Below are 14,912 nucleotides of genomic sequence, written 5' to 3'. Positions count from 1 at the left end.
CAGCAGCCCCTAACATTTTGTTAGCTTTGTCTACACTGGTGGTGTAACATTTGTGGGAGAAAACAGACTGAAAGGTGTTTGCATAGTTTATAGTAGTGTGCTGGGCTGCTGCCTGTGTAATTGGCTGATTCTGATACATTCCACCTGCCAGCTATGCTAGTTCTCCTTGATTGCATTCCTACTGCTGTTTCCCCTTCCTATTTCCTCCCTGTTTAAGCTCCGTGGCACACCACGCATACCCAGTGCTCAGATGTGAACAGTGCTGCTATTCCGTTTTTTTTTTTTTTTTTTATTTTATTTTTTTGTTTAAAACCCAGTGCGTGGCGAGAACACACATTTAAGCAAGAGAAACAGTGCTCAACAATGTAAGACACACCCCCTCCTTAGCTGTGCTTTCGCTAAAGGCAAACATGGGCCGCAGACCTCCAATAAGCTTACAGCATGCATGACACACCCTTTTATGAGGTCATCCACTTCTTCTTCTTATACAATGGTGTTGCTGCACCTACATGGTTGGGTGCAGGATAACACTGAGAGGAAATAGGTGATTCAGTATCAGTTCCCTCATTTGCATATACCAGACTGCTAATTCATAGTTACCACACTCACACTGAGCCTTCCCCCTTAGCAACCACTATTCCCTGGCATTGTTGTCTTATGCATGCCATTGACCATTATAGTAAAATGCAGATTTGGGTATAAAAACTTATTTTCCCCTTTTTCTTATTTTTGTGTTGATCCCGTTTGTGCACTACTGCCCTATGCTTAAACAGTCGAGATCGGTCAAAAAAAAAAATAAAACCTGTTTTTATAAAATTTCAGCTATTTTTCATGCCAGTGGCCATATATTTGGCCATTGATATGCCTACTGCATAGAATACATGCTTTCTTTTGAGCTGTCAGGCCTCCATTTTGTAATTTGCAGAAATGTATTCGGTTAGTAACCAATACATTTCTGCAGATTATACTATTCCTGCACAGACGCCTGCCTGCTTCCTGGATCGTTAATTCACCTCATTTGCTTGGTTTTCACCAGAAAATGAGGTAATTAGCATATGGCAGTGGTCTCCATGCGGGAATAGTGTAGGGGTGCTCAGTCACATCTTGGGGACTCGATCCTGGATCGGTCATCAGCCATATTGCATGCAGCAGCTCTTGCACCATTCCTGTACTCCGTGCAGAGCTTGCTGAATCTGGGGGATGATATTATGATACATCTGAGGTTTATATCCAATCTAATATGGTTTCTTTGGTGTTTGCTTTATAAATTCTAGTTCGCTCATTAACTAGTTTTGTGAACCACTATTGATTTAAAATTGATTGTTGGCATTTGCATTGTTTTTTTACTTGGGAATAAGGTTAGCTAATATTGATACCCCTACATATTACTGTATCTCATTTTGTCTGTGTTGTTATCCAGGACAGTATTTCTTCTAAAGTGCCTATATTTCATCTAAGTTATCTTGAAGGTATATAAAAGCAGCTATATGCGACTGTGTGTGAGTTAGCAAATAAAGTAGCTAGCATTATGTCTGCATTGTAAAAGGAAGGAATTGTCAGTTATGAGTAGATCAAGTACATTTAACTATTTTTAATGTTCATTCTGTTCAGAAAATATTATAGCCTGGTGTTAATATTGCCTCATCATTTATGGAGGATTTTAGCCACATCTTTGAGAAACTTAACATAGCAAGGGCATAATAGTTTATCTAGATGATTGTCTCTGATATTTTGTTGCAGATATCTCTTACACTAATATGTCAGGTTTTTAGACAGTTGGAGTTAGAAAGATTTTGTTGTTTATTTTCACAGTGTTGCTTTTGGTGGGTTGTGTAGTGTTAGATGAATTTTATTGTTTCATTTTTTTCAATGTTGCAGCCGATGGGTCCCAGTTTAGGTTGTATGTTCCCAAGAGCAGGAATGTACAGCTGAATAACAGTTTGTTTAATCTTTGTAATAGTTGGGTTTCTCTAAAAATATATGTCACTGTGATGGTCAAGTATTTTAGTTCAAAATTGTTGGTGTCATTACTGTTTTGGTTTTGTAGGAAAGATGGAGGGGGGGGCATTTGTTCTGAGTTGATAAGCCAGTTGACAATAACTTAATTAGGTATGTTGCAGGTGTACTTTATAATCAGCCATCATTTTGAAGAATACAAAGTTTGGTGGCAATTATCAGGAGTAGAAGACCATGGTGGTTTTGTGTGTGAGACGTATGGCATCAGTAAGATTACTCAGGTTTGTGATACAAGTGCAAGTTTTTTTTTTTTTTGTTAGGTAATTGTGGATGGGCTGCTTTTGTAGGTATATGTGCGACACCACTGGGAGAGGCTGGCAATGGGAGAAGGAGGGGAGTGAAACAGGCAGACACCTGTAAGTATAGTGGAAGCTACAAAAGAAGGTATAGGAAAAGCACAAATGATGCATGTAATGATTATGTGAGATATTTTAATGGGAGGAAATAAATAAGTAAAAAGCATAGATGAAAGTATGAATGACTATGTTAGGAATTGTCTTATGTGTTTGTCTTACTACAAGCTCTTTTTACTTAATATATACAAGAAAGCTATATATTACAACAGCATGCAGTTTGCTCACAGCAGCATAGCTAGGGTGGGATGAGAGAGGCAGCTGCCCAAGGTGCAAAGTGCTGGGGGGGGGGGGGTCTATCAGCTGATCCTGATCTTTCTTTAATGTAATACTGGCTTTTAAAAGCCAGTATTGCATTTGCAGTTAACCCGAGTGTTATTCCTCCCTGTGTATGGTCTAAACCATAACAACTGCTTGCTACATTGTAGCAAACAGTTTGCTACAGTTTAAAAGTGAAAAAATAAAAAAATAAAAAAATCCTTTTCTGTTTTTGTTTTAACGAAAACCTGAATGCTGTAGTGCTCTATGCAGATAGAGTACAAACCGTGGCAATTTTTTCTACACTTGTAGCAAGCTGTTTGCTGCAGTTTAAAAGGTAGTTTTTTTCTAGTTTTTGTGCCAGTAAAAGGAACATCCGCTTTTTTTCATTTGCTTTTCAATGGAAGAGCTGAGAGGTGCAGGGGCAGTTCCTAGATCTAATAGTAATAAGCCAATTATTTACAATGTATTAATCAGCTTATTACAGGGAAGTGCTTTTGTTTTTCTTTTCGGTTGAACAGCCTAGGGGGTGGGTTGCTGGTTTATAGTACCAACCTGGGGTACCAGTTAAACAAGCAACATTTCTGTTTGTACAGTATCAGTTTAGGGGGTTATAATCCATAGGTGATATTTTGTCTTTCTGTAGTTACACAGTGGCAACAAAACAAATTATAAAGAATAATATAACTTTAGTCCTGTTTGTCAGAAACAAAACTTTGCATTTAGCTGTAGGAACTTTGTTAGAGCTGTACAGCCAGTGGCTAAGGACCAAAACAGCCTGAAAATGATGTAGGTGTATATCTATCATCATACTTCGGATGGCGCAGTGGTGCAGTGGTAGCACTGCCAGCTCACAGCCAGAGGTTCTCTGGTTTGATTCTCAGTTGGGGTGCCTTGTGTGGGTTTCTCCCATATTACAAAGACGTGTCTAGAACATTTCTCCCTGGGCTTCTGCTGAAAATTGGCTTTGTTCCAAGTTGGAATTTGCTGGTTAATAAATAATTAACAATTATACAGTTTAATAATTAAAATAAGAACTGTTGGCAAAAGAGTGAGGAAATAAATACTTTATTTCCAAAAAGGGGGAGTATGTTTGTCTTTTGTAACCAGACTTCATCAAACTATAATGAACTCAGCAGGATCTTTGCTTTAAACAATAAAAAAAAAAAACAAGTAACCTCCGTGGTATCCCCGAAGTCTCAAAACAACCCAACAGTGTAAGAAACTTCTTTGTGTGGAAGATTTTCAGTCCATATATCTCTAGTTAATCACTGTATATTAATCAGATCAGACAAAAGTTGTAGAAGTAGCGAACTTATACTTGTCTTAAGTAAAAAAAAAAAAAAATAATAAAAAAATATATAATTGTACAGAATTACTAAGTATTCGAAAGTAATCCAAGCAAGGCAGGCAGTCTGTTTCCAGTCGTAAATCCTTTATTAAGTACACAGACAAGCGATCCAAGTAAAACAAAAATAGAGTAATAATTTCATCACAAGCTTTCTAAATATATATATATACTTTTTATCAGGCATGGGAGTGGTTTATTGTGCTGTAAAACAAAGTGTTATTGGTACACATGTTAAATTCATATCCCTTCCCCTATCCATGTGACATTCAAGCTAGTTCTACCCTACTTAGTAGCTGTCATAATAATATAACCCTTATGTACTTTAAATAAAATTTATAATGATGTGGTACCTCTTATTTAACCAGATTATTAAGTTGATTATTAAGTCTTTGATTTTATCCAAGACAATATACTACATGGCCGGAAATATATCAATCTTAGTCCATTTGGCAATCAAAAATATATATATAAATATATACATATACACTTTGCTTGTAAAAAATCAATTGTAAAAATCATATTTTATTTTCATAACCTATTATTAACAATGATCGCTTTCGTCCTTCTAGACTTCTTCAGGTCTGTGTACAAGAACCCTAAAAACTATCTATAAAAATATATATAATTGTATAATAAGTATTGTTATTACACATTATTTGGAATAAAGTGGAAAAAAGAACCAGAAAAAGAAAAAATAATAAAAAAAAATGTATGATGATGGAAACAAAATATACACCTAAATTACAAATAATTTAAAATGGTATTTAAAGCCAACTGGTAGAATAAAATAAAATAAAATAAATTTTTTCATGTAAACGATGTGGCAATTTTCTAAGTTCCAGTGCACTTTTAAATGAACAGTAGTAGTTTAGTCCAGGCTTCCTAAAAGAGTTCAGCTTTAATTGCCACGAGTTCATGTTTCTCCAGAATATTCGGGATGTCTCCTTCAAGATCACTCATGTCTGTGTGATCCAGGATCCGGAACTTAAAACCTATGTGTCTTTTATGAAGAGAAAGTTGTTTGGCTAGTGCATTATTTTTACATAGAGCGGATTTCTGACAGATGACATGAAATGCTATGCTTGAGTTTATTTACAGTCTTGCCCACATAGAATGCATCACATTCATTGCAATGTGCCCTGTAAATTACTTTTGTAACTCCCTGGACTAAACTACTACTTTTCAATTAAAAGTGCACTGGAACTTAGAAAATTGCCACATTATTTACATGGCTAATTTTATTTTATTTTATTCTACCAGCTGGTTTTAAATACCATTTTAAATCAGCCACAAACAGTACCATGCACTGGGTCCAATGGTGGGTTCCAAACTATGAAGATACGACTTTCAAATTGATGGAAAATCCACAAAGAGAAACAGTTCAAAACCACATTGTATAAAAACTGCAGAATAGTAAAAAATCAAGCAGTTTATTTTACAGACTGTTAGCGCTTTCACCCGTAGGCTTCTTCAGACATTTACAAAAATACAAACTCATTCAAGATTTTAAATACTAAGACATCTCTATCTATTGGTTAAAAAATAAGTCATGTGCACATACAAAAATCATTCACTTAAAGACATAAAGCGCTAAACTTCCTAACAATCAAAACATATTGTAGATAAAACCTACAATATATACATAAACACATATCTATATATAAAACCATGAATTAAAAATACCTAATGAAGTTATATGTATATATTGTAGGTTTTATCTACAATATGTTTTGATTGTTAGGAAGTTTAGCGCTTTATGTCTTTAAGTGAATGATTTTTGTATGTGCACATGATAGAAATGTCTTAGTATTTAAAATCTTGAATGAGTTTGTATTTTTGTAAATGTCTGAAGAAGCCTACGGGTGAAAGCGCTAACAGTCTGTAAAATAAACTGCTTGATTTTTTACTATTCTGCAGTTTTTCTTTATACGAAGTACGTGGTTTTGAACTGTTTCTCTTTGTGGATTTTCCATCAATTTGAAAGTCGTATCTTCATCGTTTGGAACCCACCATTGGACCCAGCGCATGGTACTGTTTGTGGCTGTTATTGTTATTTTTATATCCATTGCATTAGCTGGGTCCCAGCTCCGTTACCTTGGTGTGTGCTTTGTTTGTTTTTTATACCATTTTAAATCAGTTGTAATTTAAGTGTATATTTTGTTTCCATCATCATACATTTTTTCTTATTATTTTTTTCTTTTTCTGGTTCTCTTTTTTCCACTTTATTCAAAATGATGTGTAATAACAATACTAACTAATTATACAATTATATAGCTTCATAGGTTGGTACTAGGCCTATACAAGCCTAGCCATAACAATTCCCTGGCTATTTCTTCCCACAATATTTACTTCCCTGGACCCCTAGCAGGACAACTGATGTGATCCCTGTGGTGAATTTCCTATCTCCCATCCAATCATCAAGGTTCCTTTTGAAGAAGACCAAAAAGGCGCTCTGCTTGACATATATGGGCAGTCTATTCCAGGGTCTGGGGAGTCTCTCTGTGTCAGGAACCTATCCCTCCAGCATGTTTTGTTCATTGTGATGACAAGGTTTAGATCCCTGGAGTGTGTTGCTTTGAGGGATTGGGATTTCTTTAAGTGTAGCATGTCCAACAGCTCTGGGTTTGACATGGCCTTGTATGTTAAGCAGAGATCACCTCTGAGTAGACAATATGTGACAGAGTATAGCTGGAGTTTTTTTAGATGGTCGGCATAAGGCATCTGCTTTAGGCTTGTGATTCTTTTAGTGAGGTATTTCTGTAGCCCTTCCAGTTGTTGCAGATGTCTTGAGAGGTACATACCAAATGGGGCATTGTATTCTATAATGGATCTAATGAGGGATGAGTACAGTGGGACAATGACCTCCTTTTTTCTGGATGAAAAGCCCTCAGAGATGAGGCGTGCCACATAGAAGGATTTCCTGACTGTTGTGGTGATGTGGTTATCGAAGGTGAGACCACTGTCCACCTGTGTCCCTAAGTGTCTTATCACACTTTTGGTGGTTAGTGTACTACCACCTATGTGGTAATTCATGGGTAAAGCTTTTTCCTAAAGGGGATAATTATACATTTCTTGGCACTGAGTTTGAGCCCATGGCTCTGGCACTAAGCATCTGTTTTTGTAAGGCCCTTTTGTAGAATATCCACATAATTTGGGGATTCAATAATGGCTCCCAGCTTGCAGTCATCTGCAAACTTTGTTAGCCAGAGTCCCTTAGTGCTGACCTGTACTTCAGAGAAGTAGATGCCAAACAGGAGCAGTCCCAGAACTGAACCCTGAGGTACTCCACTTGTGACTTGTCTGGAGCTGAATTTGGAGTCTGCTACTTTTACAGTGTGGGTTCTGTTAGTAAGCCAGTTGGCAACCCATCGAGTGATGTAGGGATTAATACCCAGCTTAGTAAGTTTATCTATGATTCCAGAGTGGGGGATGGTGTCAAAGGCCTTGGCAAGGTCCAGATAGGCTGTGTGGACCACCTTACCCTCATCCACAGCTCTGCAGACTGATTTGAAGAAGTCAATCAGGTTCAGGAGACAAGATCGGTCCTTCATGAACCCAAACTGGATGGGGTCCAGTGTTTGAAGGTTGCCAATGTCTATGTTTATAAGTTCCATGATAATATGTTCCATGGCCTTGCAGATCAGGCTCGTCAGACTGATGGGGCAGTAGTTCTTCTCAGGATCCAAGGAGGATACCCCCTTGTGGAGGGGGATAACTGTACCTGTGTGCCACTCAGTGGGCATGAAGCCTGAGGTGAGACTATGATTAAACATGATACTTAGGTGAGGTGCCAGTTCATTTTGTAGTTCATGTAGTACACAGCCTGGGATGTCGTCTGGTCCCACAGATGCTGTATTCTTAGCTTTGGAGAGTGCATTTTTTACCTGTGTGTCCATTATTAATGGAATTTGGCAATCTTTCAGTATTGAGATGGGCCCTTTAGGGGGTGAGAGGGCGGTGAAGTTGGCACTGAATAGATCTGCCAGGATATTGGCAATATCCTTGGGAATATATTTTATGCCATTCTGTTGTAGCTCAGAGCAGATCTGAGGATTGCCATTTAGATTCTTGACATAGCTATTAGAATGGCTTGTGTTTGTTTTTGAAATCTTTGGCAATTTTATTTTCGTAACTAGCTTTGGAGGATTTTATGAGGGATCTCAGGTTCTTACTGAGGCTGGTAAGGGAGCTTTTTGAATCCTGGGATTTTCATCTTTTCTGCAACAGTTTCTTCATTTGTTGTAAAGTTTGTTTGTTGAAAGTATAGTGTTTCTAGATATTCGACTATATAAAAAAAGAATATAGGATAGAATCTACCATACATAAAAAGAATGTGAATATTTGTAGATGCATTAATAGGAATAGCATGCATGCACCACATACCTTTAAAGGAATATTGAGGACGCAATTAATAAGAGCCAGTAAGCTTAATACTGAGGACGGTAATTTTATAAATCAGGCTAGAGAAATGGTGCAGGAGTTTAAAGGGAATGGATATCCTAGTCAAGTTGTAAACGGAATATATAAGGGTGTTGTAAGAGGTAGACGAGATAAGTATAAACCAATTTTTAGTGCAAATATGATACAAGAAATACAATCATTAGATAGAAAAGAAAATATAGTTAGATATGTTACTACATTTAACATTAATACTAAAGATGTACGTTATATAATAGAAAAAAATGGATAATATTAATGGCCATGCCTGAGATTAAAAATATAATAGGAGAGAGACCACAATTTTCCTATAGAAACTCCGAAACACTAAAGCAGAAACTGTGTTATAAGGATTTTAAAGAAGTTAAGGAAAAAGTCCAACGAAAGATAGGGACGAAAAATTGTTATAACTGTAGTTGTTGCAGTGACATATATGATGAAACAGATAATTTTAAACATCCTGTAACTAAAGAAATATATACTTTCAAAACTTCTGTGAACTGTAACACGACTCAAGTAGTATACCTAGCTACATGCATATCATGTACATCATTTTATGTGGGCAAGACCACGAGAAAACTAAGAGAGCAGATAGTGGAGCATAAATCAGAGATTAGAAGAAATATAGCCACTAATGCACTAAGCAAACATATTTCTGAAAATAATAGCACCCATAGGTTTAAGTTTAGGGTTGGGAGGGTGGCCTAATGGTTAAGGTGTTTGCCTTACAAACACAAGGTGCAGGGTTTGAGTCTCACAAGAGATAATTGGCTAGGGTTAAAATATCTCGCAAGGGCAGTTAGCTTAGTGCTAATCTATGAATAGATACAGTCAATATGGAAGTAGGGAAGGTGATATGAATAATACCTTGGAGTTGAAGGAGTATGAATGGATTATTAGATTTCAGGCAGATGTTAAACTGGGTTTGAATAATGCTGTTAGTTTAAAACCGGTATTGATAAAAACACAAAGAGAAAATATATAATATATGTAATACTTTTTATATTTATACTTGTATAGTTTAAATACTTAAGTGGATGTTTCTTATATAAATTTTAAGTAGTTTTTAGGTACTGTTGTTTTAAACATAATAGTTGTTACTTAATGATGTTAGGCTGGCTGTGACATGTGCTCTTAATTATTCCCTATTTAAAAATGAAGATGGAAATGTGATTTTATGTACTAATGAAGGGTGGTTAGCCCGAAAGCTTTGCATTAAATGTTTTTTTTTTGGCGTGATTCGTGTATTTAATGTAGGATTCAGCAATCAAACTTTCAGTTGCTGTCTGCATGGGTGTCATGAAGTTTGTCACTTCTGACTTGAGTAGCTTGAAGATTTTTATGGAGGTTTCCTTACTGGGGGGGGGGAGGGATGTGGATGTCAAGGGTGATTAGCTTATGGTCAGACCTGACCAACGAGGGGGTGACCATAGGTGTGGAGTATCAATTTCCCATGTTGGTAATGACCAGGTCTAGGATATTGGAGCCCCTGGTGGGACTATGGATTAGTTGATCCAGGGCATTGGAATTTATGAATTCCAAGAACTGTTGGGCAAAGTTGTTGGTACACGAGTAGTTTTCCCAGTTAATGGCAGGGGAAATCACCCAGTATTAGGGTGTTTGGTTGTATCTTAATATTTTCCAGTATGTTTAGAAAGATGTAGTGAGAATCTTGGGGCATGGTAGGGGATTTGGATTGCAGTCTTACCTAGTGTTAGTTGCACCTGTAGAATTTCAGACACATTGTGTTGGGCAACATGGACAATGACAGAGTCATATTTGTACTTGTTGTTAGATTGACTTGAGTGCATGTGTTATGTGGCAGATCCTGGCACCCTACAGGCAACTGACTGTAATTTTCTACTTGTTCAGCCTGGTGAGTAGGACATCAGTGTGCCTGCCTATAGAGTCACCTATGACTAAAGTGTTGGGTACGTTGTCTTGCCTTAGAGGCTGTTGTTGAGTGGCACACTAGTGTTGTGAGCTATGTGACACTTTGGTTGTGATTTGTGTTTATTTGCATTTCAGCTTCAGAGGTCCTTGTTGCTTGGGCAGGTTACTGTTAAGGGCCTTCTCATATGAATGTTTAGTGTTGCTATGTGACGGTATTGGTGGTGTGGGTTTAGAAGGGCTATGTTTTGCTTGAGGTGTAGTTTGGGTGTTAACCTTCTACTCTTGACTGTTTAGCACAATCTTGGGTGGAGAGAGCTTTGCTTCCAGTTTGGCTATGTAAGTCCATCTCTCGCAGGTTGTAGTGCTGAGTGGTAGGAGGAGAGGGTTATCTGTGTACATGAGGCAATTGCTGCATTGCCCCAGTATGCCCAGATTCACCAGGTGGACAGGAGAAATCACCGGAAGCTGACCCTTGGACATATCTGGTTTGGTGCTTTTTTTTTTGCAAAGTACAAGAGCTGTTTTCCCTTACCTTAGCAAGGTACTTTGCAATTATAGGCTGTTTAGTGCCTACGATTAATTTCTCCTTATTAACAAGGAGAGTTGAGTGCTTGTATCAGTTTAAGACTTCCTAGTGCTTTCCAGCAGGTTTTAGAGCAAGTGCTGGTCACAGGGATGCTTAAAGGTAAGATGAAAAAAATGGTTTATCCTAAACACTGCAGTGTGCGCTAGACAGGTTAGATGTGAAAGTAGGTAACTTAGGTTTTACCTGCTAAAAAGTTAAGTTTTAGTGGAGAGTCACTATTTTTAAAACAGCAAAAATATATATTTTTATAGATAGTTTTTAGGGTTCTTGTACACAGATGTGAAGAAGTCTAGAAGGATGAAAGCGATCTTTGTTCACAATAGGTTATGAAAATAGAAATTGATTTTTACATGCAAATTGTATGTGTATATATTCATATATATTTTTTGATTGCCAAATGGACTAAGGTTGATATATTTCCAGCCATGTAGTATATTGTCTTAGATAAAATGACAGACTTAATAATCTACTTAATAATCTGGTTAAATAAGAGGTACCATATCATTATAAATTTTATTTAAAGTACATAAGGGCTATGTTATTATGACAGCTACTAAGTAGGGCAAGACCAGCTCAAATGTCACACTGATGGGGGAAGGGATGTGAATTTAACATGTGTACCAATAACACTTTTTTTTACAGCACAATAAACCACTCCAGTGCCTGATAAAAAGTATATATATATATATTTAGAAAGCTTGTGATGAAATTATTACTCTATTTTTATTTTACTTGGATTGCTTGTCTGTGTACTTAATAAAGGATTTTCGACTGGAAACAGACTGCCTGCCTTGCTTGGAGTACTTTCGAATACTTAGTAATTATATATTTTTTATTATTTATTTATTTTTTTACTTAAGATGAGTTTAAGTTCATTACTTCTACTACTTTTGTCTGATCTGATTAATATACAGTGATTAACTTGAGATATATGGACTGAAACCTTCCACACAGAGAAGTTTCTTACACTGTTTTGCTTTAAAAAATGCTGATATAATTAATTACATCACCAGCAGAACAATTATGTATTTAATTGTTTAGATTTTAAAAACAAATTGTTAAATTATGGCCTTGTGTATTTCCAGTTGCTGCTCTCAGAACCACACATTGCAAATCCCCTACCACACCTCTCAACTTGCCAGCTTTCAAAATCATCAGGAGACCATCAAAAATGATATTGGGGGTTAAATTTCATAGCACCAAACATTTGCTTATAGTTAAGTTCACACCCCTGAAAGCAGGTGCAGGCATGATGCATACATCAGTACTGTTGGAGGGGAAAAAACTGTAGAATTTAGGACCCTTGTGGTGGCTGTACCCCTACCCCAAAAATAATAAGATTAACAAGATGATAAAAAAATTGCAGAAAGTAAATATCTAACTATGAAGAGTCTAACTCTGAAACGTACATTAATAGTAACACACACACCCTTTACAACTTTTATAGATCTTAACATCTCTGCTTTTTTGTTAAGATATTTAATTTCCCCACACTATCATTTAAACAGGCTGCCTGAAAATTACACCTACAAACTTGGTGCCATAGTTATATACTGTTCTGTGGTTTAAGTCCAGCTTTATTAAAGTGATGATTATTTAAGTACTTAACTGTGCATATCGATGAACAAGTAATACAGTTTAAAATAAAATAACAAAAAACATGAGTAGTAAAAGAACAGTAAATTGACTTAAACTGGCAGAGGACATGCTCAAAACTGAGCATGTAGTGATAAACAGCAAAAACAAAAATCACTGCACTACATTTCTCAAACATTATTATAAACAATTCAACATGTAATATAAATCCAAATGACCAGCAAAATGGAAACCTATTAAAATTCATAGGAATGATTAATACTCTATGCAGTGCTCACAGGAAACTAACAAATGTTCATTTAAATTTAGAACATGATTTGCAAAAATGTGGACACTCAAACTAACTGCTACACACTCTTAAAACAAATAGATAACATTTAAAAAATCCTACAGGCTACATAGAAAGGACCCAGCAGAATCAGCACTGACAAAATGTTAATGTCATATCAAAACACAGAACAGAATTAAAAATCTTCAGGGACCATGGGAAACCAACTGTAGTCCAGAACACCTCCACGCAACATCAGTATCAACAAAAAGGCCTCAGTCAACTCTAAACACAGTTTCTTTACTTAAAGGCAACAGTTTATATCTTCTCACTTACTGAACTGCAGGAATGCAGCTCCTGCTAAGGAAATGTCCAGTTCTGGAGCACAAACCACCAAGGAAACATCCAGGTCTGGAGCACACACCACCAAGGATACATCCAGGTCTGGAGCACAAACCACCAAGGATACATCCAGGTCTGGAGACCAAACCACCAAGGATGCATCCAGGTCTGGAGCACAAACCACCAAGGATACATCCAGGTCTGGAGCACAAACCACCAAGGATACATCCAGGTCTGGAGACCAAACCACCAAGGATACATCCAGGTCTGGAGCACAAATCACCAAGGATACATCCAGGTCTGGAGACCAAACCACCAAGGATGCATCCAGGTCTGGAACACAAACCACCAATGATACATCCAGGTCTGGAGATCAAACCACCAAGGATGCATCCAGGTCTGGAGCACAAACCACCAAGGATGCATCCAGGTCTGGAGCACAAACCACCAAGGATGCATCCAGGTCTGGAGCACAAACCACCAATGATACATCCAGGTCTGGAGACCAAACTACCAAGGATGCATCCAGGTCTGGAGCACAAACCACCAAGGATACATCCAGGTCTGGAGACCAAACCACCAAGGATGCATCCAGGTCTGGAGCACAAACCACCAAGGATGCATCCAGGTCTGGAGCACAAACCACCAAGGATGCATCCAGGTCTGGAGCACAAACCACCAAGGATGCATCCAGGTCTGGAGACCAAACCACTAAGGATGCATCCAGGTCTGGAGCACAAACCACCAAGGATACATCCAGGTCTGGAGCACAAACCACCAAGGATACATCCAGGTCTGGAGACCAAACCACCAAGGATACATCCAGGTCTGGACACCAAATCACCAAGGATACATCCAGGTCTGGAGACCAAACCACCAAGGATACATCCAGGTCTGGACACCAAATCACCAAGGATACATCCAGGTCTGGAGACCAAACCACCAAGGATACATCCAGGTCTGGAGCACAAACCACCAAGGATACATCCAGGTCTGGAGACCAAACAACCAAGGATACATCCAGGTCTGGGGACCAAACCACCAAGGATACATCCAGGTCTGGAGACCAAACCACCAAGGATGCATCCAGGTCTGGAGCACAAACCACCAAGGATGCATCCAGGTCTGGAGACTAAATCACCAACTTCAGAATGCCAGCACAGTCGTAATGACGAGCAGTAGAAAATGTAGCAACATCCCATGGAATGGCCATTGTCTATCACCATATTGTACGGCTTGTTGTCTTAGTTTTACAGTAACTGCTGCATTCTTGTATCCTACTGAACTATGATGAGGATCTATCAAGATATTATGAGGGTGGCTATTTCCACTAAGTGTATACTACTGGTTTTTTTTTAGTAGCCGACATTAACATAGCTGCATCTTGTTATTGTTTATTTTTAAGTTTGCTGAGCTTTATTGGAGTGACACCATTAATGTAACAGAGGAAACAATGACATTGGCAAGATAAACTATAAGTCATTAACAGTATTTTGTATCCATGTAATACATAACAATATCACTATAACACGATTGAAACCCCATTTTTCCTTTACCTCATATCCTGGTTATACTGTCCTTTACAGATTATAAAATGAAAAGATAAACACAAAAGGATATTCTAATATTCTATCCAAACAAAACATCATAGTGCTTTATTAGAAGAGGCACTTTAATACATGAAAATAAGACATAAATATAACAGCCCAATTCTCATAAAACACTTTCCATGTTTTAAACAGTGTGGCTAACAAAGAAGGTACAACAGTCCTTATCCAGCACCAGGAAGTCTTACACAACTGATTACTTTTG

At 37.5% G+C, this 14,912-nt stretch overlaps 1 protein-coding gene across 1 annotated transcript; it reads left to right on the top strand.

The window, feature by feature from the left end:
* Positions 1-13,106: 13,106 nt before the first annotated feature.
* On the top strand, positions 13,107-14,282 carry LOC122815086 (early nodulin-75-like). The gene has a single exon (XM_044087328.1). The coding sequence runs from the start codon at positions 13,107-13,109 to the stop codon at positions 14,280-14,282; it is 1,176 nt and encodes a 391-aa protein (XP_043943263.1).
* Positions 14,283-14,912: the final 630 nt, after the last annotated feature.

This window comes from Protopterus annectens, chromosome 11.part0 (assembly GCF_019279795.1).
Source record: "Protopterus annectens isolate FY-2018-M chromosome 11.part0, PAN1.0, whole genome shotgun sequence".
Lineage (NCBI taxonomy): Eukaryota > Metazoa > Chordata > Ceratodontiformes > Protopteridae > Protopterus > Protopterus annectens.
The sequence above is the reverse complement of the archived record's forward strand: the minus strand, read 5'-3'. Positions and strand labels throughout refer to the sequence as shown.

Bases quoted from the DNA above. Each gene is read 5' to 3' on its own strand.
- LOC122815086 (XM_044087328.1), top strand. From the start codon at position 13,107: ATGCAGCTCCTGCTAAGGAAATGTCCAGTTCTGGAGCACAAACCACCA.